This window comes from Balaenoptera physalus, assembly GCF_965194825.1.
Source record: "Balaenoptera physalus genome assembly, chromosome: 11".
In the NCBI taxonomy this organism is placed as follows: domain Eukaryota; kingdom Metazoa; phylum Chordata; class Mammalia; order Artiodactyla; family Balaenopteridae; genus Balaenoptera; species Balaenoptera physalus.
In genome coordinates this window covers 62,974,996-63,001,987 of record NC_138896.1, presented here as the reverse complement: position 1 = coordinate 63,001,987, position 26,992 = coordinate 62,974,996, and the positions used below count along the sequence as shown (strand labels likewise).

At 49.1% G+C, this 26,992-nt stretch overlaps 1 protein-coding gene across 11 annotated transcripts in view; it reads right to left on the bottom strand.

The window, feature by feature from the left end:
- Nucleotides 1-26,992, bottom strand: part of XYLB (xylulokinase) — a 44,304-nt gene that overhangs the window by 4,854 nt on the left and 12,458 nt on the right. For 2 of the 11 annotated variants that reach the window (XM_082412865.1, XM_082412864.1), the window contains 11 exons: nucleotides 26,323-26,395; nucleotides 23,832-23,950; nucleotides 21,002-21,083; nucleotides 17,215-17,255; nucleotides 16,528-16,643; nucleotides 15,618-15,733; nucleotides 14,893-14,966; nucleotides 10,274-10,370; nucleotides 4,821-4,879; nucleotides 3,243-3,330; nucleotides 702-796 (listed from right to left, as the gene is read on the bottom strand). In XM_082412865.1, coding sequence (XP_082268991.1) covers nucleotides 702-796; nucleotides 3,243-3,330; nucleotides 4,821-4,879; nucleotides 10,274-10,370; nucleotides 14,893-14,966; nucleotides 15,618-15,733; nucleotides 16,528-16,643; nucleotides 17,215-17,255; nucleotides 21,002-21,083; nucleotides 23,832-23,950; nucleotides 26,323-26,395 — 960 coding nt within the window. Of the gene's footprint in view, nucleotides 1-701; nucleotides 797-3,242; nucleotides 3,331-4,820; nucleotides 4,880-6,662; nucleotides 6,776-9,194; nucleotides 9,323-10,273; nucleotides 10,371-10,412; nucleotides 11,492-11,680; nucleotides 11,930-14,892; nucleotides 14,967-15,617; nucleotides 15,734-16,527; nucleotides 16,644-17,214; nucleotides 17,256-21,001; nucleotides 21,084-23,831; nucleotides 23,951-26,322; nucleotides 26,396-26,992 lie in introns of those variants that run through there. The other 9 variants (XR_014250778.1, XR_014250779.1, XR_014250781.1 and 6 more) reach the window with 9 other exon arrangements.

The following is a 26,992-nucleotide window of genomic DNA, read 5'->3' as shown; positions in this document are numbered from 1 at the left end:
TCCTGGGGTGGCCTGCATGCAATAACGGATTGACATGGGGTATAAAGGCCCGTCCCCCTCACCACAACTGGGTAAAACTCGAAAGAGTCATCCCAGCTTCAGAACTTCCTGTAGGACTGACTGAGGGCTCCACTGAGATCGCACTGCAGCTCACCTCCTGCCTCTGCCCAGCCCTGCCTCTTCCTTTTTCCTTCAACAGAAGCAGATCCCAAGAGTGCCCCCTAATAAATCTCCTGCATCCTAATCAACCACTCACGGTCTGCTTTCCAGGGAACCCAACCTATAACAAGTGGGGTCTGCCTTCCCTCTGACTGAGTGACCACACAGCTGTCTTGGATCCAGATTTCAGAACTGAATGGTAGAAACCCAGCACGTCTTATGCTTAAATGACAGAGTCTTTCAGTGGCCTCTGTAACCCTGCGAATTAGAGGGTGCACCCCAAGGCATCTGAGCAAGGAAGATACGCCCAGCGAGCCGTCTGATCCCTGGGGCTATAAGATCAGCCGTATCTCTGAATCTCGGAGACAACCTGTCTTCTTTTGCTCTGTTTCCTTGACAATTAAAAAAAAAAGTAGATTTCCCTTTTAGTTGAGCACATCAACTATAATGTAGGTGATAAAGAAAAACTTACCTTTTGGAAAAAAGAACGTAGTTGATTTTTATGATGCAAATGCCACGAATGAACTCTGATGGTCTCTTACCTGAGACGCTCCCGGGGTTGGGGCAGCAGCTAATCTGGGATTTGGGGCTAACTTCACAACCTCTGAAAAGGGCACATCTGTTCCAGCTGCAAGGCCTAGAAGGGAAAGCTCATTTCACATCAGTGCATGTTGCAAATGAAGGCGTTACCCGGAAACAGCATTTTCTCTCTGGAGTGATAAAATGTTCTAAAACTGGATTATGGTGATGGTTGTACAACTCAGTAAAGTTAACTAAAAATCACTGAATTGTACGCTTAAGTATGGGTGATTTTTATGTTATATAAATTGGGCCTCCATAAAACCATCTTTAAAAAAAAGAGAGAAAGAGAAGAAGTTTCAAGTGCAGGCCTCTTCTCAGCAGGGCCTTCTTTGTCTGAAGCGCATGTCGGGAGGCAGCTAACCTCCAACCTCTGACAGAGGGGAGGGTCCACCCGCCTGTCCTCCCTCACGTGGCTCCACTCTCCGCATCGCTCACTGCATTCCAGCCCCCCCCAGCTTCTCTCAATTCCTTCTGCTCAGAGCCTTTTCACTGTGTGGAATGTTCTTCTCTCTTCTCAGAAAAGCTGCCGCTAGGAACATCCCTTCCAGCCCTCAGCACCATCCGCTTTCCTCAGGGCACATCTCACTACTTCTGCCACAGATTGGTTTAAGGTCCCTCCCTTCTTGAGCCGGAAGCTCTGAGAGGCCAGGACTGGGTCTCCACTGGAGCCCTGGTGCCTAGCACACTGCCCGCATACAGGAGGCACTCAATAAATGCTCACCAAGCAAAAGAGTGGCAGGGCTGGAAAAGAGAGAAGGTTGCCATAGGTGGGCAGGAAACAGTAAGGGATTTCCAGGCAATTTAAGGAGCAGTATCAGACTGAAGGGAAACTCAAGACCACCGAGAGGGAAGGAGGGCCCACTGAAGATGTGAGGCCCAGTTTTCTCTCTGAAGAACGCTGGAATATCCCAGCCCAGAGCTGTGTGGATGAGGTGACACTGGGCGGTGGGGTAGCCACCAGAGAGACTACTTGAAAGACTCTTGTCCCCCTCTACTCACTCACAGACTGGCTTTGCATGACTGGCTTTCATCCCTGGACCCAGCCGGAGAGAATGGATGTCCACATAAAGTGGGAACTGGTGTGCTAGGACCTAGCTCAGGTTTTAGTTTTGGAGGGCAGAGCAGGGCAGTACCCCCAGGTAATGTCTGACAACTAAATAGGCACAGAAAAGGAAAAATAAGAAAGGAACACAGTGCAGCACAGCAGTGGAGGCCCCAAAAGGTGGTTCCTTTTCTGCTTCGGCAAAAGGAGGAGTATAAAGTAAACCCCAGACTCCTCATGGGCAACACTGAAGGCTGGAAGCTTATGGAATGGTGTTTTCAAAGTTCTGAGGAAAATATTTTAGAGTCTTTTGTCCAGCCAAGCTAGCATTCTTTGGGAGGGTGAAACCAAGCCCTTGCTGGACATGCAAGCCCTCAGAAAATTATCACCTACTGAATATCCTCTTAAAAATGTATTCAGGCTGTATATTCCAACAAAACTAGCATAGAAGTGAAGAAAAAAGAAACTGCAGAGAGTCAAAAAAAAAAAAAGACAAACTCATACGTAAGTGCAAACAAAAGCCAACATGTTGTAAAGTTTGATTAAAAACGTAACAGCCTAGAAATAAACTGCCCGTTCCCTGGTGGCCTAGTGGTTAGGACTCCATGCTTTCACCGCTGTGGCCTGGGTTCAATCCCTGTTCGGAGAACTGAGATCCTGCAAGCCGTAAGAAAAAAAGAAAGAAAGAAAGAAAGAAAGAAATTTCCCAATGATCTTGATACAGGCGGAGGCACAAGGTGGGGAATGAAAGAGTAAGAGTTTAATTATTAAGAGAAGGCTACGGTCCCTGATTAATTCTCAATGTTGAAAGAAAACATACAAGTTTAAATAGGTGTGTTAAAAAGTTAAGGATAAATGCGTGAAGAATGCAACCGCTAGAGGGAAAGGACAAAGCCCTTGAGTTACATGGGTGGCCGGAGGAGTGGCCTGAGCAGGCAGAGGACAGGGCAAGTTGACCCCATGGGTGGAAGAACGCCCCTGTGGGCCTGTGCTGCTCCCGCAGTTTCAGGGAGGCCTCCATCAGAGCCGTGGTTCCCCACCACCCCCAAGGAGCTGTCCAGGGTCCTGGACTGCTTGGCTCTCAAGCCTTCACCTTTGTCTAAACTTCTGCTCTTGTTGAAAAGATGGCTCCGGACTTTATCTACCCCTTCCTGCCCACCAGCTGTCCAGACCCATGCCCAAGTGCCCTCCACCAATGTCCCTGGGCTGAGTCTGACTCTGACCAGGCCTCATTTATTTAGGACCCTGCCTCTCTTTCCCAGTTTAAGTAAAGCACAAAGGAACAGAGGGTTTGGGGTTGGTTCCCCCCTGCTGGGAGGGGAGAAAAGTGAATCTAAAGACTCCAAGCCTCCCATGTCCCTAAAGACTGGGAACATCCCAATCTCCCTTTCCCACTGTCCTCAGCCCAGCCAGTGCCCCAACCGCTTCCAGAGGCATCTGCCACCATCCATTGACCTACCATGGAAAGCTCGGTAAGCAGAGCCCACACAGGCTGAGTTGGCTGTGTCTATGACATACACTGGGGTGCCAAACACATCTGCCAGCACCTGGAAAGGACAGAAGTTCTTACTGTGGTGAGTCATTCATTCCTCAGAGGGAGCATGCACACAGACATGCATTTTCTGGGCTCTCTTTTCTAATATGTCTTCTGATACCTTCCATTCCACCTCTACTGCCTTAAAGGAAGTACACTTGGCCATGCCGCCCTGGTGGTAATAGGGTCAGGGTGACCTGGGAGAAGTCTCTAGTGAAGGGCCACAGCTCTCTGGGTTGTCCCTGCATTGTTTAACCATTTTATCAAAGACGAGGAGGAAGATTTAGAAAGTATGCTTAGCAACAAACAATCAAGGTGGAGATGGCTAGGTCTCAGACTAATATTAACAAGGCCAAACAAACCCAAACTAACAAATGCATGTCTTATAGGAATAAAGATAAAGTTTTCCATGTCGGTCCCCAAAATAAATTGCATAAATTTAGAATACAGGGTGTGTACTAAGAGGAGCTCACATGACAAAGACTTGGGGGTCTTAGTTAACCAGAGATATTGCTGATGCCCCATCCAGATCCCCTTACTGGACCGGTGTGCACCCTCACCCAGATGCTGTGAGTATTGGCTGCTAATGGCTCACAGCTGCCCCTCCTCAAAAGAACTGCTCTTTGCTGAACAGAGGCTGCCTCTCACAGGAGGTTATTCGTATCTCTTCCCACGACAGCCAGTTGGCCCTCTTACCCCAAGGTGGAAGAAAGTCTGCGGCATAGTTCATGGACCATATCTCCCCATGGGATGGAGCTGAAGCTGACTCCAACCAAAACCACATCCTCGCCTATCCTTCTTCCCCTGCCCTTCCTGGATCCCTCACTCCCTTTCTCCTGGGAGCACTCTCCCAACAAATCACTCATAGAATAATTTCCATTTCAGGCTCTGCTTCCAGAGAATCTTACCTAAGACAGGTATACTATTGTACAAGTCAACAGTTGACTCAGTTACTCCAACAGCTAAGGCAGCCTCGGGCTATACCCCAAAATTCTCAGTGTCCCAATAAGACACTAACAGCCCCATGATTTGACAGTTTGATTGTCAGATATCTGCAGGTTGATTCTACTTTGGGTCATACATGTCTAGCATAATGAAGGACCAGAAAGACAGTGACAAATTCTGGCAACTGTACTATAAGAGGAATGGCTGGGAAAATCAGAGATGTTTAAATTGGAAGGGGGAAACCTTGAGGAAGACAAGAACACTGGCATTAGATGTCAGAAGGTTTGCCATGAAGGACAGGCACTTTCTGTGTGACGCCAGAGGCCAGTGCTGGTATCAGAGAGTGGAGTTGTACAGGGCAGTGGTTTTCACTTGAGTGTAAGATAGAATCTGCTTGTCATGTGCGCTGTAAAGAGCTGGCTTCCTGGGAGAGAATGAGCTGTAAGCTCCCCATCCCTGCCGGAGTGGGAACAGAGGCAGTGTTACTGCTGAGTGTCTGGCTCTTGAAATTTTAGACGTGGAAGAGGCCCTAGCTCAGGGCTTGCTACCGGCACTTACCTGCAAGATGTCTCTGTTGTGAGATGCTCCTCCAGTGGCCAAAATCTTTGTCTTAGGCACTGCAAGAAAAAAGAAAACAAAAAACAAAAAAACGGCTGTGACAATTCCCCCAAGGCAGAAAAAGCTGTTTTCCAGAGTTCTTCTACCACAAAGGGCTAGTGTCAGGCCAATGCCTGTTGCTTATCACACAGGACTGCGGGGGAGATCTAAAGCTGGTTCTGTCCACGCATGTCCAACGTGAACTTTGCTTGTGAGGCTGCTTCCTCATCCACCTCTTGGGGATGCAACTGAAGAGGGTACACAGGATGGATCTAAGGTTCTGGCAATGTTCTATTTCTTTCTTTCTTTCTTTCTTTCTTTCTTTATTTTTGGCTGTGTTGGGTCTTCGTTTCTGTGCGAGGGCTTTCTCTAGTTGTGGCAAGCGGGGGCCACTCTTCATCGCGATGCGCAGGCCTCTCACTATCGCGGCCTCTCTTGTTGCGGAGCACAGGCTCCAGACGCGCAGGCTCAGTAGTTGTGGCTCACGGGCCTAATCGCTCCGCGGCATGTGGGATCTTCCCAGACCAGGGCGCGAACCCGTGTCCCCTGCATTGGCAGGCAGATTCTCAACCACTGCGCCACCAGGGAAGCCCAGCAATGTTCTATTTGTTAACCAGAGTGCTCTATGAACAGGTGTTTGATTTATTAATATGTTTCACAATTAGCTGTATGAAGCACATATTCTACTGTATACATACTTTTCACAATAAAAAATAATAAACCACAGTCTAGTAAAAGACATATAGTTCCACTTCGGGTTAAAATGGAGATGGTCCAGAAAGAACATCCCCTGTGCTGTGACAATGAGAGAATGCTGAATAAACAAACAAAAACATATTTTTATTTAATGCTATCAAAAAGTTGTAAATGCAGGGACTTCCCTGGCGGTCCAGTGGTTAAGACTCCGCACTTCCACTGTAGGGGGCACATGTTCGATCCCTGGTCGACTGGGGATCCCGCATGACACATGGCCAAAAAAAAAAAGTTGTAAATGCAAAGAAGTGCAAATAAATTAAATCCTAGAATGAGATGAGCCCTTAAGCGCTAACTTGCTGTACCTGCAGTACAAGATAGATGGCATAGTGATCCTCCAGAGGCACATAAACTCTGCCAGGACAGAAAAACCGGCCAAGCATTAGGTGGTGTTGGTGTGGGAGAGGCATCCCAAAGGCAGAGCTAGTCCTCCTCACCCCCTCCTCTCCCCCATGGACCGTGTTAAGTGGTGATGCGGAAGCCGGGGGCAGGGCAGAAAAACAGAGCTCTGTAATCTCATAGTGCTTAGATCCCTACATTCCTGTGTCACAGGACTCTTTTACAATGAAGAGGCATTCATTTATTATGCAGGTATTTAAAAACAAATAAATGTTATAAGGCTCTGCTGTCACCTCTCAGCCTCCCCCATCTTCACCCTCAGCCATTAAGAGAGTACCTGGGGACTTCCCTGGTGGTGCAGTGTTTAAGAACCCACCTGCCAATGCAGGGGACATGGGTTCAAGCCCTGGTCTTGGAAGATCCCACATGCTGCGGAGCAACTAAGCCCGTGGGCCACAACTACTAAGCCTGCACGCTAATGCCTGTGAGCCACAACTACTGAGCCCATGTGCCACAACTACTGAAGCCCACGTGCCTAGAGCCCACGCTCCGCAACAAGAGAAGCCACCGCAATGAGAAGCCTGCACACCACAACGAAGAGTAGCCCCGGCTCACTGCAACTAGAGAAAGCCTGCACGCAGCTACAAAGACCCAACGCAGCCAAAAATTAATTAATTAATTAATTAATTTAAAAAAAAAATGAGAGACTACCTGGGCTGGGAAAAGGGGAAGGAATGTCAGCCAGCTAAGGAGACAATCCAGGACGTGGGAAGATGTTCCAGTGTGATTCCATGTTGGAAAATCAAAACATGCTCCATTCACGACTGCAAGAAAACTCAGCTGGGCATGATGTAAAGCACCATGAAGACTTTGACACACTTTTAGGTTTGTATGTCCTTTTTGTAGGTACAAAGGGAATAGGACTCTGGCTTTATAAAAAATAAACTCATAATGGAGACTGGAAGAAAACGGTCCTAGATGGCAGGAGTGGTTGGGGGGAGGGGATGGGATTATAGGTAGTTTTCTTTCCTTTATTTTCCAAACTTGCTATTATAAGGTTTTTCTGCTCTTATAAGTCAACCTAAACAAAATGAAATATACATCGAAATATAAGCTGAAAAGGGATGATGGCTTTAGCCCCGCCCAGCTGGGTGCATATGTCTCACGGTGTCCAAACATCAAGAAAGTGATCATTCCTTAAAGAAAGCAGAGGTAACCCCATGGTTCGGAACCCAGAGTCTGGAACCAGACTGGCTTGGTTCAGAAGCTCTGAGCAAGTGATATAACACTTTGAGCCTCGAGCAAGTGATATAACACTCTGAGTCTTGGTCTCCTACTTTGTGAAGCAGAAGTAATACTGGTACCCGCCCCAGAGACACTGTTGTTAATAAACATAATGTGCTTAGGAACCAGGCTGGGCACACAGTACGTGCTCAATAAATGTTGGCAGCTATTATTATCATGATCATCAGTGTTACTTCAAATGTCTTTTTATTCTTCTCAGATGTTATTAAAACGAGATTATGACAGTTCAAGAATGAAACTCGAGGGAATTCCCCGGGGGTCCAGTGGTTAGGAGTCCGCGCTTTCACTGCCAGGACCTGGGGTTCAATCCCTGGTCAGGCAACTAAGATCCCGCGATCCCAGACTTCCCTGGTGGCACAGTGGTTAAGAATCCGCCTGCCAATGCAGGGGACACGGATTCGAGCCCTGGTCCAGGAAGATCCCACATGCCGCGGAGCAACTAACCCCGTGCACCACAACTACTGAGCCTGTGCTCTAGAGCCCGCGAGCCACAACTACTGAGCCCGTGTGCCACAACTACTGAAGACCGTGCACCTAGAGCCCGTGCTCCGCAACAAGAGAAGCCACCGCAATGAGAAGCCCGCGCACCGCAACGAAGAGTAGCCCCCGCTCGCTGCAACTAGAGAAAGCCCGCACGCAGCAACGAAGACCCAATGCAGCCAAAAATAAATAAATAAATTTATTTTTAAAAAAAAAAGATCCCACGATGCCACAAGCCATGCAGCCACTGGGAGCATGATGCCTACAGTTCGTGCAGCCCTTTTACCCTTTTAGGTTCAAGCGCATTCATTCATGTGATCTTGTTTGAGAGGAACCCAGCAGAGCTGGCAGGACAGGTTTGATTCGGCCCTTAAGCTTGCTAAGAGGATAAGTAAGCTTACGCTGTTTTGCACAAGAATCGCTTCAGAGGCTGGGAACGATGACGTGATCACACTAGCCCCCTGGAGCCCAGGAGGGCCCCTCCGCCCTCACTGCCTCTCCCCTCACACTGGGCCGGTGGAGACAGCCCCCCAGCCCCCCAAAGTGCCGCCTCCTGACGACCGGAAAACCCTTCCTGCCAGTCACTCACGCCCACCTCAGCACCATCTCTGCCCTGCTCACCTGGGCTCACTTCTCAGGGACCTTGGAAGCCTTTGGAGACCTTTGGGGAACTTCTTTTTACACTCTGGGTGGGGGGATGGAGAGGAGTGGGACTGTTTATAAAGTTCATTCTATTTAAAAAATTTTGTTGAACTATAACATACATCCTAACAAATGTACATACATACCATAAGCTGACAGCTTGACACATTTTCACAACTAAACACACCTGTGTAACCTAAGAAACAGAGCCTCACCAGCACCCCAGAGGCCCTCCATGCCCCCCGAAAGGTAACTACTAACGATCCAGACTTCCAACAACAGGCGATAGTTTTGTCTGCTTTTGAATCTGATGTCCACGGCATCTGCCGCGCGTACTTCTGGGTTTGGCTTCTTTTGTTCAGTGTTTTCATTTGTGAGATTCATCCATTTTGTTGTGCGTGGCTAAGGCTGGTTCATTTTCTTTTTTTTCTTTTTTTTTTTTTTTTTAAATTTTATTTATTTATTTATTTATTTATTTATTTTTGGCTGTGTTGGGTCTTCGTTTCTGTGCGAGGGCTTTCTCTAGTGGCGGCGAGCGGGGGGCCACTCCTCATCGCGGTGCGCGGGCTTCTCACCGTCACGGCCTCTCTTGTCGCGGAGCACAGGCTCCAGACGTGCAGGCTCAGTAGTTGTGGCTCACGGGCTTAGTTGCTCCGCGGCACATGGGATCTTCCCAGACCAGGGCCCGAACCCGTGTGCCCTGCATTGGCAGGCAGATTCTCAACCACTACGCCACCAGGGAAGCCCAAGGCTGGTTCATTTTCATTTCTGTGTAGGATCATGTCGCCTGAACACCCCACAAGGCATCTACCTTACCATCGATGGGCACTGTGTTGTTTCCAGCGTGGGATGCTAAGCACAGGGCCACCGGCAGTGTCCTCCTGCACGTCTTCAGTGAACACATGTCCACATCTCTGTCTCGCATCCACCGGGAAGTGAAGCTGCTGGGTGGACGTGTGTGCAGCTTTAGTAGATGCTGCCTAACAGGTTTTCAAAAAGGTTTACCTAGTGCTTATTTTTAAAGTATCCTTTTGCTTATTTGGTTCAAAGGCATAAAACATATACTACATAGGATTGTCCGTAAAAGTATCATGAGGAGGCCTTCAAGCTAAGAGGATTCAGGGGTTTTCTACCTTCTCTTGACCACGGCTGGTCCAGCGGGACAATACATCTTGGAAACCTGGACTCTCTGGTCGGCGGGTCCAACCTCCTTCAGACGCCCCTCCTGCCCCCCGCCAGACCACTGCAGCGCCATCAAAAAGGGGAACTTGCTGACCTCCTAAAGCTGCCCACATTCCATAGCTCAAGTTCTTAGAAGTCCCTTCCTTCCCCATGGGCCTCCCCCAGCCCTGGTTCTGCCCTCTCCATTGCAGGTCTCTCAGTTCTGACAGTGGTTCTACATCCCCTCTCTTCCCTGTTCAAGCCGAAATGCCCAGAGCTGTGTCCCACAGGCAGATGGGGCCTGCCCAGGCTAGAAGGTGAAGGTCCAGCGATGGCCCCAGCCTGGACCTTTCCCACCTGCGTTGCCCGTGTCCTCGGGATCCAAAGCTTAGGACATTTAGTCTGCAGGTTGGAGCTTAGGGTTACAGAAAGATCTCCCAAGTTCTACAGTTCCTGGCCAGGACATGAGGCTCCTGGGGACGGAGCAGGGATGCAGGAACAACCTGCCTCCTGGTCTATGTCTGCCCACAGTGCCAGTCGATCGCTTTCTCACCCCACCACCAGGAGCCAGGCTCCATGCCCCTCCTGCACGAACAAGGCCCTTGTAATGGAGCCTTAACAGACAGTGTCCACTAGGCCTGGCCTGAAGGCCAGGAAGGGTCTCAAGCACCTCAGGGTATGCGCAGAACCCTTAGCGCCCACCCCAGAACACAGCCCGCCAGCAGCTCACTTACTGACTCGATAGCCCAGGCCCTCGGCATGAATCTTCTTGGCCATGAACTGTCCTTCAATCAGTGCTCGAATCTCCACGTCCCAGGGGAATGCTGAGACCTGATTCCGGGAGAAAGTGGGCAGAGTGAAGAACTCTCATTGTCCACTCACTGTGTGTATGTGTGTGGTGTGTATGTATGTGGTGTGTGCGTATGTGTGGTGTCTTTTTAAGAGTAGCCCAGATTCAGAGCTCATGACTCAGGCCTCCACTGGAGCTCACCCATAGTTGTGCTCTTGAACCACTAACTTGTTTGTCACACACTCACACGCACACACACGTGCTCACGGCCTCACGCGTGTATCACTTTGGGGAGTCAGAGGATGGGAGAGCTCGGTTTCAGGCTGCCGAGGGTTCCAGTTCTGCTTCTGCCATTCAGCTCTATGACCTCGAATAAGTTAACGTACATCTTATGAGCCTCATTTTCTTTCTTTTTTTTTTTTAACATCTTTATTGGACTATAATTGCTTTACAGTGGTGTGTTAGTTTCTGCTTTATAACAAAGTGAATCAGTTATACATATACATATATCCCCATACCTCCTCCCTCTTGAGTCTCTCGTTTTCTTTCTTAACAGAACTGAGGTAATGGGAGCACCTATGTTTCAGGGTTGTTAAAAAGCAGACAGCAGAGCCTGGTCCATGTAGCTGATGCTCATGAAGGGAGAGCTTGTGCTGAGAACCCACCACTGTGGCGCGCCCTTTGCCCTTCCAGCTAAAGCCGAATGGCGCCCACTCCAGCCTCACCCTGCTCCCCAGCCCCTGAGGCCAGTGATTGACGCCACCGCTCCCTCCCTCAGGAACTGCTCCAACCCAACTCACCTACTTTCAGTTCCTAAACTGCTCCCTCTGCCAGGACTCCGCCCAAGCTTCCCACGTGGGATCCCTCTCATCCTTCAAGTCTGCACCTAAAGGCCACCTCCTCAGGGAGGCCCACCTGGTCACCCTATCCAAGGCAAGTCCCTGGCACACGCCCTGCTTTCCCCTACATCGCTTTGTTCCTTCCCGTCTGAGCCACATCACACACCGTAATCGTGTGTGTGTTCGTTCACCTGTTTACATCCTCCTAGACACTGGGCTCTGTGGAGCAGGGACCCTGTTTGTCTTGTTTGCACCAGTCATACATATCTGTTGATTGAAGAAATGAACGAAGAAAACTCCCTTCTTGATAAACCCAGACAGATCTACACAAAAGAGAACAGGCATGTCTTCTTTCTACGAGCAACAGAAACCAAACTGGCCCCCACCAGAAGACTGAGATGAACTCCCTATACTTTAGACAAAGCTTTCCATCTACAATACAATGTGTAATGCCATCATCGGCACATAATCCAGCACCAACTCTGTTACACTTATTAGCCAGAGTGACTTACTGAAATTCCCCAGACACCTTTTAGGGTCAGAAAAGTCTCTCAGGTCCAATCCAAAATGTGATGATGACTCTGGTAACCATCTCACAGAAAAGTCAATTCCAAGCAGCAAGTATCAACCAAATCCCTCCTGGGAAAGGTCGTGTGGTGGAGGGCAAATAAAATAGCGGCTTTAGGGCCAGAAAGGACTGGGTTTGACCGCCTCCACCACCTAGGCCCTGGTGCCTTGGGTGAGATATTCAGTTTCTCCATCTGTAAAGGGGATGAAAATACCTAATTCACAGAGTTGCTTTGAGAGATAAATGAGGAAGATAAAGAAACCCACACACATAGTGCCTGGAACTAAACTGCGCTCAATAAACATCAGCAAATGTTAGCGCCTCCTGTGCCAGAGGCTCTTTCAATCAGGAGGAAATTCATCATCTGGAGATGGGAAGTGTAGGATAAGGCTCACCAAGGAAACAGGCTCCAAGATGCTTAGTGACAATCAGTGGGAGCACACGTTAGCTCAGGGAGAACCCTTAGGTGTTCCACACTCCTCTTTGTGAGAAAGTACAGCATCTGTCTTATATCTTGCTGATGCCCCAGCATCTAGAGTGCACCCTAGCACATCAACAGTATTGTTTTATTATGACAAACCCACAGTCAACATTAATACTCAACAGTGAAAAGCTGAAAGCCTTCCCACTAAATTCAGGAACAAGATAAGGATGCCCACTCTCACTACTTCTATTCAACATAGTACTGGAAGTCCTAGCCACAGCAATCGGACAAGAAAAAGAAATAAAACTGGAAGGGAAGAGGTAAAACTGTCACTATTTGCAGATGACATGATACTTTATATAGAGAACACTGAAGTCTCCAAACAAAAACTATTAGAACTAATAAATGAATTCAGCATGGTAGCAGGATACAAGTTTGTTTGTTTTTTGGGGGTTTTTTTTGGCTGCACCAGGTCTTAGGTGCAGCACGCAGGATCTTCATTGCAGGATCTTTAGTTGCGGCATGTGGAATCTACTTCCCTGACCAGGGATCAAACCTGGGCCCCCTGCACTGGGAGCAAGGAGTCTTAACCACTGGACCACCAGGGAAGTCCCAGGATACAAGATTAATATATAGAAATCTGCTACACTAATAATGAAATATCAGAAAGAGAAAGTAAACAAACAATCCCATTTAAAATGGCATAAAAAATAGAACCTAGGAATAAATTTAACCAAGGAGCTGAGAACTATAAAACATTATTAAAGGAAACCAAAGATGATTCAAAGAAATGGAAAGATGTCTCATGCTTTTGGATTGGAAGAATTAATATTGTTAAAATGGCCATACTACCCAAAGCAATCTACAGATTTAATGCAATCCCTATCAAAATACCCATGACGTCTTTTCACAAAACTAGAACAGTCTTAAAATTTATATGGAACCACAAAACACCTAAAATTGCCAAAGCAATTTTGAGGAAAAAGAACAAGGGTGGAAGCATAACCCTTCCAGACTTCAGACTATACTACAAAGCTACAGTAATCAAAAGAGCATGGTATTGGCACAAAAACAGACATATAGATCAATGGAACAGAATAGAGAGCCCAGAAATAATCCCATGCACCTACAGTAAATTAATCTATGACAAATGAGGCAAGAATATACAATGGAGAAAAGATAGTCTCTTCAACAAGTGGTGTTGGGAAAGCTAGACAGCCACATGTAAATCAATGAAGTTAGAACACTGCCTCACACCATACACAAAAATAAACTCAAAATGGCTTACAGACCTAAATATAAGACATGACACCATAAAACTCCTAGAAGAGAACATAGGCAAAATATTCTCTGACATAAATCATACCAATGTTTTCTCAGCTCGGTCTCCCAAGGCAAAAGAAATAAAAGCAAAAATAAACAAAGGGGATCTAATCAAACTTAAAAGCTTTTGCACAGCACAGAAAACCATCAACAAAATGAAAAGACAACATATGGACTGGGAGAAAATATTTACAGATGATGAGACTGACAAGAGGTTAATATCCAAAATATACAAACAGCTCATACAACTCAATATTGAAAAAACAAACAACCAATCAAAAAATGGGTAGAAGACCTAAATAGGCATTTTTCCAAAGAATACATACAAATGGCCAACAGACACATGAAAAGATGCTCAACATCACTAATTATCACACCAGTCAGAATGGCCATCATCAAAAAGTCAACAAATAATAAATGCTAGAGAGGGTGTGGAGAAAAGGGAATCCTCCTACTGTTGGTGGGAATGTAAATTGGTGCAGCCACTATGAAGAACAGTATGGAGGGTCCTTAAAAAACTAAAAATAGAGCTACCATATGATCCAGCAATCCCACTCCTGGGCATATATCAGGGAAAACTCTAATTGGAAAAAATACGTGAAGCCCCAACGTTCACAGCAGCATTATTTACAATAGCCAAGACATGGAAACAACCCAAGTGCCCATCAGCAGATGACTGGCTTAAGAAGATATGGTATATATACAACAGAATATATATTTTTAAAAATATCTTTTGGCCACGCCACATGGCATATGGGATCTTATTCCCCAACCAAGGATTGAACCCATGCACAACTGCATTGGAAGCCGAGAGTCTTAACCACTGGACCCAGGTAAGTCCCTATACAACGGTGTATTAGCCATAAAAAAGAATGAAATGTTGCCATTTGCAGCAACATGGATGGACATAGAGAGTGGTATACTTAGTGAAGTAAGTCAGAGAAAGATAAATATCATATGATATCATTTATATGAGGAATCTAAAAATACAAATGAATCTATATACAAAACAGAAACAGACTTGCAGACATAGAAAACAAACTAATGGTTACTGGCGGGGGTGGTGGTGGCAAATTAGGAGTATGGGATTAGATACAAACTACTTACTATACATAAAATAGATAAGCAACAAGGATTTACAGTGTAGCACAGGGAATTATATTCAATATCTTGTAATAATTTATGATGGAATATAATCTAAAAAAAAACAATCATTTTGCTGTACATCTGAAGCTAACACAATATTGTAAATCAACAATATTTCAATTTAAAGAAAAATTTTTTAAGTATTTGTTTTATCAATGGCTGAATAAATGAATGAGGTCCCTAAAACTAGCATAGTTTGATAGGCATTTGTTAAATAGTCAAAAATGGAGCCAATGTAGCTCCAATACCAATAACACACGTACCTCATGGTTTTCTGCACTAAACCTATGACGCCCAATAATTTCAGGGGTGATCTCCATTACATCAAAATAAAAACCTGAAACAAGACCAGGAAGAGATTAGCTGTCAGTGGTCAAAAACAAAAGATCAGCTTCTCAATAGCCTTAGAAAAAAGCAGGGTGAAATGACCCTATATCCCTGTTCCCCGGGACCCCCTATCCCCTGGAGACCTGTGAATATTCTCAGGTCCTTCTCTCCAGCAGGACGGAGGGCAACTGGAAAGGCCTAGGCTAGCTTTTCGTGGAGACAGCTCTTCCTGCTCTCATGTGGCCGCCCAGGCCAGGAGACAGCTAGCTGTCCAACTAACTCTAAAATACCAGCATGGGTTTGACTAAGGGAGGCACATCCCCTCCCTGCGCAAAAGGCCTGCCCCAATGCTGGGCACTTTTCCTAACAAGACCTCGTCTCTGGGGCAGAAAGCTGCATGTGGGCATGCAACAGGGCAGAGCAGGCACTGTGGCTGCCATCTCTGATGCTGTCACCAGGGGCTTCGAGGGGCACAGAAGATGCAGCTCTGGCCTGATCTGCCACTCCCACCTCACTCAGATCATGGGGTCTCACGCTAGTTTTAAGGCCCATGGAGCAGAAGTGCAGACAGTCTGGGCTCCCCTTGGCTTCTCCCTGGCCCTGCCCCTCCCCACAGCAGCTGCTGCCCCTTCACAGACCCAGGCATCTCCAGACAGCCTACCCAGGTTTCCGCTGTTCCCCATCTCTGTGGACTGTAGCGCCTTAGAGAACTCGCTCCAGGAACTGGAAGCCAACTCATCGCGGATCTTCTCTCTCATGAGGGAGCCGTTTTTAAAGCTGCAGAAGTGCACACAACCCTGAGGGAGGGACCTGGTGCTTGCTGACTGGACCCACGGGCTTTGGTGAAGAGTCCCAGGTAGAGGGGCTGCAGGTCAGGCTGGACCACAACCCCAGCCAGTGCACAGCAGGGATCTGAGGTTCCTCCTCAGGTATCAGACCCAGCGCATGTCCCTGGGAGTCACCAGGAAATGCACTTGTTGTGGGCTCTGTTTACAGGGGAGGTTGCCACAAAGGAGCCCCAGGGAGAGACATAGCTGTGGTTTCAGCACGTTGTACCACCTGGACAAGGGGCAGGGCTGGCCAGATTTACTAGACCTACATATTCTCCAGTGGTTCTTGAAGCTTCAAGGCTAAAAACCCTCCCTTAGTAGCTTCCAGCAGGTCCCCAAATGCCTGTTTGGAGGGTGCAGAACAGACCCCTTCCATGAGAACTGTCAGGAAGCAGGATGTCCTTGCTACCATTGGTTGAAGGTCCACCATGTGCCAGACATAGCGTAACAACACTATCAAGTAAACCTCTTATTCTCCCCATTTTATGAGCAAAGTGTGGGTCAGATATGCTACGGGGTCTGGCTCAGGCCACACAGGATACAGGTGTTGGGGATGGGATCTGTATCTGGGTTTGGGGGAGACTTCAGGTCCTGGGTGCTTCCCCACCCAGCTCTGCTCTCAGCAAGACCCAGTGAGTCCCTGGGGTCTCAGCTGCCCCCAGAGCCTGCGCAGTGGAACGACCTGGGGGGCTCCACATGGTGTCAGACCTGCCCGCACCTCCTCCTCGCCACCCAACCTACCAAAGGAGGGCCATGTAGTGCTGGGGGTCAACCGGGTTGCAGAAGATGTGGCCTTCCAGGGTGGGCGTGGGCTCCTGCAGCCAGAGAAATAGGGTGTCGCTGGTGCCCAGGCTGACCTGGAGAGAGACGGGCAGAGGTGAGGCAGCTCCACGCGCCCTGACCCCCATCGCTTCACTCCTCAGGCTGCAGACCTCGGATTAAACGCCACCTCCTCAGAGAAACCTCTGCTGACCCTCCCACACCAAAGTCCAAAGTCAGCTCCCCAGATTCAGGCTCCCATGGATCCTGTGGGCCGATTTTCTAGAACTTACTACAACTACCTCTAACTCGTGGTTCGGGTGACAACAGGTTTCCCACTAGAAGCAGGAGGGTCTGGGTTACGTCTTCATCGCCTAGGGAGCTCACAGTGCTCTAGCCCGAGGTCTGACCCTTCTGCCACTGTGCTCACCACGACTGGCCACTGCCAAGGCAGGCAGGGGACTTGTCTGCTCAGCAAAGGCAAATGACCTTCTAAGAGGGGACCTGTGGGCAGGTCCTGGGGCCTGGGTCTCCCTATCCCCTCCCTCAGCTGCCTTTTGACCCTGGAAGCCCCTCTGATAGGCAGCAAAGATGCTGCTGAGACCCCAGCACCCTCGTCCCCTGGGGCAGAAAGCTGAGCCTGCCTGAGGGAGTGAGTAGTCACCTTACCGCAATGTCACCTTCCTCCAGCCTCATGCCTGCCAGCGACGCTGAGAATGGGAGGGGAGCCTGTGGTTAGCAGGGGGTCACATGAGAGTCACAAAGCAAACCAGTCACCCCCACCCCGCCAGATGGGAGGGCAGCCCCCATCTCCCACCCCAGTCCACAAGCTAAGGGGGACGCAGGAACAGGGTGAGCCAAGGGCTCAGGACGCCCCAAGGGCTAGAGGGTGGAGTCTCTGTGGTCAGGGCCTCTGATTTGGACTCAGAAACCTCATCTAAAGGGGTCCAAACTCCCCACCCACTGTTAGGCACTCCCAGGAGTGCAGAGGACCAAGGGGGCCAAGTCAAGACACCAGGATACACACGGCAGAGAAAGACAAAAGGCGAGGCCGGAGTGAGGGGCTTTCCCCCACCTCAGTGGTATGGAAAGGGTCAAGGTCATGTTGACCATCCCCTTTATGTGAGGCCCATGGCAGTGAAGTTTATCTGCCTTGCTCACTGATACACCCTGGAACTGAAAGAAGGTCTGCCATGTAGCAGCAGGCCTAAACGTTGAGTGAATGAATGAATGCAGGAGAAATGTGGGGAGGAACAGGTGTACTCAAACACTGCTGCAGAGGTACGATCAGCAGAGTGTCAGAGCCCTGGACTCAGGAATCCTACCTCAGAGAGCTTATCCTATAGGCCGCAGGGGTCCCCAGCCCCCTACCGCTCCGCACAGCAGGAGGTGAGCGGCTGCGAGCGAGCGGAGCTTCATCTGCCGCTCACGTTACCGCCTGAACCATCCCCCCAAACCCCCACGCCCGTCTGTGGAAAAACTGTCTTCCACGAAACTGGCCCCTGGTGCCAAAAGGGCTGGGGACCGCTGCTATAGGGACAAGGGACAAGATAACGTTCGCATGGCCTCAACGGTAGAAGCCACGCCTACCTCCATCTCCCAGCTCCATCTGAGGGACGCTGGCAAAGTAAATGCCAGAACAATGGAAACCTAAACAACCACTAATGATGCTGCACAAAAATACTGCCTTGGTTGGTTAAAATAAACTGTTTATTTGTGGGCATAGGAAAAGAAGGTTGGAAGGACAGCCCTCAAAATTTTAACTTTGGCTATCTCTGGGTTAAGAGATTACAGATGATTTTTTTTTACATCCTTCCTTTGGTTTGTCGGTACTTAAAATTTTTTTCTGCAGTGAAGAGGTATCCCTTGTGTATAAGAAAAAAAAGCATAAGACTAATGCATTACTTAAGGCAGCAGCAAAGTGAAGGTCAGACTTAGGGAGGGACCGGCTGAGGGCTACCTGCCTGGTACCTCCAGCATTCAGCCTGAAACCGCAGTCCAAAAGGACAGTTTAGGAAGCTGCTTCTTTGTTGTTCCCTCTGAAACATGCCCAGAAGCTCATGCTTCTGTGGTTCAAAAGCAGGCCCATTATTCTCCCTGACATTCTTCCAGTTGATAGAGTAGGTGTAAGAATATACATTTTTCTAACCAGACTCACAGACTTAGGAAACAAACTTACGGTTACCAAAGGGGAAAGGCGGGGGGCGGGCGGGAGGGAAATACTGGGAGGTTGGGATTAATACAGACACACTAATATATATAAAGCAATCAACAAGGACCTGCTGTCTAGCACAGAGAACTCTACTCACTACTCTATAATAACCTATATGAGAAAACCATCTGGAAAAGGATAGATATACATATATGTATAACTAAATCACTTTGCTGGACACCTGAAAGTAACACAACATTGTACATCAACAGTGCTCCAATATAAAAAAACAATACATTTGTTTCTAACGAGACTTGATGAAGTTACTTTCATTTTGAAAGGCAAACAAACATGGCCCACAAAGCACAGAATTGTCCTGAATCGGCGCTTGTGCACCATCTGTTTCTTTCTGAGGGTGACTCAGCTTTTAGGGCAGACAGGAACTGGGGCCTGGCATCCTCCAGGAGCTGGGGCACCAGAACGTGCCCACCACAGGCCGGAGCTGCCTCTTAAATCAGGCGCCCAGGGGACAGAGCGACAGGCTTCAAGCCTTGCTCCTGCAGGAATTTGGCCACTGTCTACCAGCCTCTATCTCACCTCACCTCAGACCAGGAACACGAGGGTCCCTTCTCCAAAACCTGCTCTGAGTCTGGGTTTGTGCCTTGACAACAGGGCTCCGTGTGAAGTTCTACAGAACCTGCGCAGGGACAGGGAAGCCCTCGTCTGGCTCCTGGGGGTTCCCTGCAGATGCCAGAGGGGAGGCCACCCCAGAAGGGAGGGGGCACAGCCAGGACACTGATGCGACCACAGGGGTGGCGGGGACATCCTCGCTGTGCCCTCAGCTCCAAAGCAGACAGGCCCAAAGCAGACCTAGGAGCACCACGAGTGTTACTCGTAGTGGTGGCAGAAATAATAGTAACAGTGACTTAAATGTTTTTTCCTGGGCACAAAACTACGCATAGATACTGCAGGAAATACGGCATATAAAATCATCATTATGATGATGAATGAATTTTAACAAGACCTTCAGCTCCATTTCTAGGCACACAGCTCCACTGCTAGACACGTGTGCCTCTCTCTTTTTATTTTATTTTTGCTGTCCACATCCTCATCTGTACAACCAGTAGGAGGTAAGCACAGGGAGGCTCATGGGTGTGGAAACCAGGAGAAGGGCTTAAGTCAGACCCCGGCCTCCACGAAACCCTTTCATATGTACCTGAGACTCACTTCCTTAGAGAAGGAATGGCTGCTCAGGATGGCAACTTGGGGTAGACTTGCCAGATAAAATATAAGACGCTCAGTCACACTTCAAGTTCAGAGAAACAACATGTGGGACACACTTACCCTGAAAAATCATTTGTTATCTGAAATTCAAACATTGCCTGGGACACACTCATTCTACCTAATCATTTGTCCTTCCTCTGAATTCAAGTTTAACTGGGTGTCCTGTATTTGTATTTGCTCTATCCAGCAACCCTGATTTGGTGGCCCATTAGGAAAAGGGCTGCAGAGGTGGGGTGAGGGGCAGCAGTCTGGTGGTACTCATTGTGGCCACTTGGCCTTTCTTTAGAGACCTGTCAGCCCCTCCAGGGGGGGCCTCAGGAACCCCCAGAGGAGAAGAGAAGGACGAAGAGGAGACAAGGGGCTTGGATGAAGTCATACCTATAGGTCAAATGATGGGGCAGAGACTCAAAGCTGGGTCCCAGAGGAAGGGTTGGGGGAACTGAGATGTTTAGCTTGGAAGAGAAAAGGCAGGTGTGCAGAATCCCACCCTTGGGCGTGTTGAAACTGGAGGAGAATTTGAACTGCTGCTAATTCTGAGGCTGAGGGTCTGGCACTCTGGCAGCAGCCGCCAGGGCCAGGCAGGCATGTAAATAGGCTGTATTTATTCTGCCCTTGAATTTTTCTTTTCATCACTTTTCTTCATTTTCACTGTTTGTCTTTTCCCAAACTGATAATGTTGTAAATATTTGTTTTAAATTAGAAATTTAATAAAAATTAATGGTTGTTGTTAAAAAAAAAAAAAGGCAGGTGAGGGAGGGTGGGCACTGTCTTCCTCAATCGCTGATCAGGTTTCACCTGCAGGTGCGGCACTCAGCGGCTCTTGTGGGCGGAGTCAGAGCCAAGGTGGGGCAGGTACAAGGCGTGAGAGTTCAGACCAGCAGGCGGGCGGGCACCAAGGGAGGGAGGGCCAGCCACGGACAGGCTTCCCCAAGAAGCGCCAAGAAGCCGGCTGGCATTCTCCAATGTCCAGCAAGGACCAAGGCGGGCTACTGGGAGGGTGAAATCCCATGAGGTACTCACCTGGGTTGTCCCCAGTGAAGGCCACCACTTTGCATCCTGCAGGAAACCCATAGCGCTGGACGAAGTAGGAAGAAATGGCCCCCTGAGGAGAGAAGGCAAGCACGCTCTGCTGAGGCAGACCCTACCTGCTCGACACAACTGTCCACACCTCGGGCCACAGGAAGGCCACAGGCCTGGGTGGGGCCTACAGTCGCATCACACCTGGGACGTCCCTCCTGTTCACAAAACACCAGAGAAGCCCAGCACAGGGCTGCAACCACGCACGTGAGGTCATCCCACTGCCTTGAAGCCCACTTAATTTTGAGATTCAAGGCAACTAGAACAGACCAGTTCCGATTGTGGACTTGCTTTGTAAGCTCCAAATTATGGATGTAGCATTAAAAATAAAGAAATAACAGGAGGAAATCATTAAGCAAACTCATAGAAGTAGATAATGCCTTGCACACACGCTCTATCAGTCAGATTAAGAGTAATTGGACACGTTTGGGCAGAGGTCAACGTTCTAAAGAAAATAAAGCAAGGAAAGGCAGTGTGGAGGAGGTGCTTCCACCAGGAACCACAGCTCTCAGGGCCCCTCCAAGACTGCCTGTGGGATCAGAGGGCAGGGATAACTTCTGGACAGACCTACAGTCTTTAGAGAGCACAGTTATGAAAAGAAAGCATTTTTCTCCCTTTCCCTGTCTTGGTTCCAAAAGTGTAAAATAAATGATGGGATTTCCTGGTGTCTGGGAAGAACATTTTACTCCATCCAGCCGATTTTCGGATTTACATCAGAATAAAGCCATCTCCTGGGAAATAATTGTCTTGGCCTCCATTGCCTCAGAAAACAGAGCCTGAGTCAGGGCAGGTCAGGGCAGGTCAGGGCTTGTGCAGGTGGCTTATTTGGGGAAGTAACCCCAGGAAATGAGAAGGGGACAGGGAAGAATGAAACAGGGAAGGGGGAAAGCCCACCCCAGGGTCCTCTGTGGAGCTGGTCATGGCTGTGAGCTGCGTCTGAGGAGCTGCATGAAATGCACGGGGGAGCTGTCCACCTGGGGGTGGAACAGGGAGCAGCTCTCCGTAGCTCCCCACCAGCGAAGGGCACACGTGGGGTGCTACCTCCTTGAGCCTCCAGGCTGGTAGAGCACAACTGTGGAGTCCCAGATGGCTCCGGGCAGAAGTGAGGAAAATGAGATGCAGCTCACGCAGGGTTCTGCTAGGCGACACCTGCGTGAAGCCACAACAGCTGGCAAAAAAGTGGGCTGGGAGGATGCAAGGTGGGAAGCGTCTGCTACACTATATCTCCAAATATTTTCCTGCAGAAAAGGAGAGAAAGCCATTTGGGCACCACCTTCAGAAAAAGAGATGACAGAAAACATGGATTTTGCTTGTTTCCCCCCATCACGTGGGTTACAAATGAAAGTACACTTTTCACAATCAGTTCTTTTCCATCCCTCAAGCTGCTGGTGTCTGCACGGGCTACCTCTTGGAGGCATGTGTTCCTGGCATAAGGCAAACAAAGTCAGCTGCCGTGGACAAAACACCGCTCTCCCTCTCACTTGAAACTAAAAGCCGTGTGTGGAATACCAGTCCCAGAGGCTTGGCAGTTTTCTGTTAGCCCTTCCTTTTTCTTTCTGCTGTGCATCAGCCTGCCTGGGTCCTGAACTGTCTGCTTCTACAGGGCAGGACACCCTTAATTTCAGCTCTGTGCGCTGGCCTCACGGCACCCTCTGGATGATGACAATTTGGCTTTGAGATTCTGCTCATGGTGGCAAAGGCTGTTTTCAGCAGGTCACTGTTCATCTCAGAAAGTGCTTCTGCGGTTGGGACTCCCAACGTGAGGCACTAGTGATAGCCTGGTTCTCCTGGTGGCCCACCCCTCCCAGCTCTGTGACTCTCCCCGGGACTCAGGGGCCCTTGTCCTTCCTTTGCAGCCAATGCTCTGCACCACCCCGGGGTTCTGCTTGTTCTGGCTGTGGGGCACATGCTCCCCGCCAAAGGGCCGAGTGCAGGGCCCAACCAAGAACTTAGCCGGCCAACTAGGGGAAACCAGGGCGTGGACAGCCAGTGCCTATTCCAAATGTGGGTGCCACACTGATGGTTAAAGGGTTTTTGTTTTTAATAAATATATTTATTTATTTTTGGCTGCACTGGGTCTTTGTTGCTGCACACGGGCTTTCTCTAATTGCGGCGAGTGAGGGCTACTCTTTGTTGCAGTGCATGGGCTTCTCGTTGTGGTGGCTTCTCTTGTTGCAGAGCACAGGCTCTAGGAGTGCGGGCTTCAGTAGTTGTGGCAGGTGGGCTCAGGAGTTGTGGCTCACAGGCTCTAGAGCACAGGCTCAGTAGTTGTGGTGCACGGGCTTAGTTGCTCTGCGGCATGTGGGATCTCTGGGACCAGGGCTCAAGCCCATGTCCCCTGCATTGGCAGTTGGATTCTTAACCACTGCACCACCAAGGAAGTCCCTGGTTAAAGCTTTTTAATTGAATTGTTTGGTTTTTTCCTGTTAAGTTGTATGAGTTCTTTATATATGTATTGGATATTAACCCTTTATCAGATATATAGTTTGCAAATATTTTCTCTCATTTGATAGGTTGCCTTTTCACTTTGTTGACCGTTTCCTTTGCTGCGTAGAAGCTTTTTACTTTGATGTAGTTATTGCACCTGAGTACAAGACACTGATACAGACATTTCGCTCTGAATCACGTCAAATACTTATCTTGTACTAGACAAAGTCACATGTGTGTGTGCCCATGTGTAAATGGATGGGTGTCTGTGTGTGTGTGTATACTACACAGCTTCCCAGTAGCTGCCAGCTCTCCAGTGAGCCGCGTCACTGGGCAGGGAACTTACCACAACTGAGCATGACGGCACCGGCAGGCCGAGCTTCTCCTCTAAATGAGGTGCACAGGCACCAAGGCAAGCCTGCGACCAGACTTTGTCCTGGATCTGCAACAAATTCATTCCAGAACCTAACGAAGGAAGGAAACAAGAAAGAGAAATCTTAAAAAAGGACCTTTTGTAAAAATGCACAAATCTGGCCGAGAATGGATCATTCTTGCAGCAAATGTATACCTGGAGCTCTTTCCCGATGGAACGTATACAATGTGCCTGGGTAACTCTAACCAGAGAGCCAGAGGCCAGCAGGGCCCTTAGAAACACATGCCCCCCGCCCCAAACATTCCTCACAGGCTTAAATCCCACAGTTAGCCTGGAAATCCGCTGCTCTAAGACCTGGCTGGGGGAGGGGAGCTCCCACCAACGTCACCTAGGATGGCTCTGCGTGTCCCCTGGGGTTCAAGGCTAGAGGCAGCCCTGGCACTGATGTGGGTCAGCTCTCAGGGATTTCCCAGTCACATCTAACTCTTCGAGGAAAGCTCTCAGACGCCTCTAAACTTCCTCACGCTCGTTACTAAGATCAGGTAAGTCTTCCCTACAACGATCTACTTCTCCCAAGGTTCTCCTGAGGATGCGGAGGGGGGAGAACCCAGAGCTCAGGTGGACAGCCCTCCTCCTCCTCTGTGGGCCCAGGTGGAGGCAGGCAGGCGGGTTGGGTGCTGCTAGAGCCCCGTGCCCATGTGAGATGGTCAGACCGCTGGTAAACTGAGAGGTGACTTCTGGACAGTGAGGGGAGCGGGTGGAGGCCCAGCTGAGGGTGAAGCTCAGGAATGTCTAGAGCAACAACGTAACCTTCCCCAGCAGCACTTAGCAGCCGGCTGGGGTGAGTGTGGAGGACACAGGTGGATACAGGCTCTTCCATGCGTAGGGCTCTGCTGGTCTGAGCTCCAAGGAGCTGGGTTCCTGTGTGGGACGAAGCTTTTCTTCTCCAGATTGTGAGCGAAGCTTCAGGACCACTCCTTAGTCACCCTACTTGCCCTAAAACTAGACTAGCGTCTGGTGCACAACAGCACTCACACACTTCAGCTGAGCTCCCTGAGACGCGGAGCGACTCGAGGCTCTTCCGAGGCCACTCTCCCAGGCCTGGGCTCGTGCTCTGCATTCTCCTCCCTCCATGCTAGTCTCAGCCAAGAGCTCCTCCAGCAACCTCCTCCCAGCTCTCCTTCTTCACTGGCATCGTTTGCATTTATTTATTTGTTTCTTTGTTTATTTATCAGAGTATAGTTGCTTTACAATGTTGTGTTAGTTTCTACCGTTCAGCACAGTGAATCAGCTATACGTATACACATAGCCCCTCTTTTTTGGATTTCCTTCTCATTTAGGTCACCACAGAGCACTGAGTAGAGTTCCCTGTGCTATACACAAGGGTCTCATTAGTTATGTTTTTCTTTTTTTTAATTAATTAATTACTTATTTTTGGCTGCGTTGGGTCTTCGTTGCTGCGCGCGGGCTTTCTCTAGTTGTGGCGAGCGGGGGTTACTCTTTGTTGCGGTGCGTGGGCTTCTCATTGTGGTGGCTTCTCTTGTTGTGGAGCATGGGCTCTAGGCGTGAGGGCTTCAGTAGCTGTGGCTCACAGGCTCTAGTTGTGGCTCACGGGCTCTAGAGCGCAGGCTCAGTAGTTGTGGCGCACGGGCTTAGTTGCTCCGCGGCATGTGGGATCTTCCCGGACCAGGGCTCAAACCCGCGTCCCCTGCATTGGCAGGCGGATTCCTAACCACTGCGCCACCAGGGACGCCCAGTTATCTGTTTTATACATAGTATCTGCATTTATTTTTGCTAGGGTTTTGATTCCAGAAGCTCACCTCTCTCATGAGGTCCCCAAATGTGGACAAAAACTTCAGTAAGTAACTCCTTGTGGGAGCCAGGCTCCAAGATGATCCCTCTCGTCCCCTAGTGTTCACACCGTTTGAGGTCCCCTCTCCCTGTTCCCGTAGGTCTGTGTGACCAGGGAAAGGGATGTGCATCACTCCCAAGATCATGTGAAAGACTCTGCAGCTTCTGCTTGGCCGCTGTCTCCTCTCACCCCTCGCTTGGGGTGAATCCGCCTCCCATATGGGGGAGGGGCTCACGTGGCAAGGGACTGAGGCCTCTGGCCCACAGTCATGTGTGTGGCCTGGAAGTGGATCCTCCAGCCCCAGTCAAGCCTTTAAGCGACCGCAGTGCTGGCGGCCAGCTTGACTGCCACCTCCTAAGAGACCCTAGGCCAGAACCATCCAGTGAAGCCACTCTCTGATTACTGACCTTCAGAAACTCTCTGAGATAATAAACATTTTATGACCCTCAGCTGCTAAGCGCTGGGGCCATTTGTTACACCGCAAAAGATAATACACTCCCTTCTTGGCAACAGACGGTAGGGCTGGAAGACTGGCACCCACCCGGGTGCACGGGGCTCACGCTGCCCGCACGCCCGCTAAACAGACCCACACCATGGACTCCGAAGACTTACCGTCACTGTAGTCAATAGGAGAGTGAGACCCAAGGAACAGAGAAGCAGCAAAACTACTGACCAAGGAAATTCTCTGCAGAAGAGAGAAACACGGCGAGATTTATGACTCACTTCCATAAACAACTGACTACTTCTGACACACACACAACAGGACAAGAGTTTTAAACTGGGAAGGGAAGTAGAAATTTTGAGCAAGATGCCCCAGCAATGTGAGGGACTGCGTACCCCTCAGTCCTTCAGAACATTCTGAGTGGCTGGAACACCAAGAAGTGACTCCTTAGGAAAGCCCCTTGCTCTGCAGTTTCTGACAAGCCATAAAACTGTCAAGTTCAAAATGGAAAAAAAAAAAAGGGAGCTCCCTGGTGGGAAGGATTCCGGGTTTTCACTGCCGAGGGTCTGGGTTCGATCCCTGGTCAGGGAACTAAGATCCTGCAAGCTGCGAGGCACGGCCAAAAATAAAAACCAACAACAAACCAACCAACTACAAAACCTTATAAAAAAGCCACGCTTAGGGAAGCAGGTTTTCACCCAGAATCCATATGCCAGGGAGTGTGGTGCCCTGATTTCCCTCCTCCATGTCTGTGGTCTTTATATCTAGTCACAGAGGAAGTGGGATGCGTGGCCACAGGATTCAGAAACAACAAACACAGTCTCAGGGGTTCAGAATGAG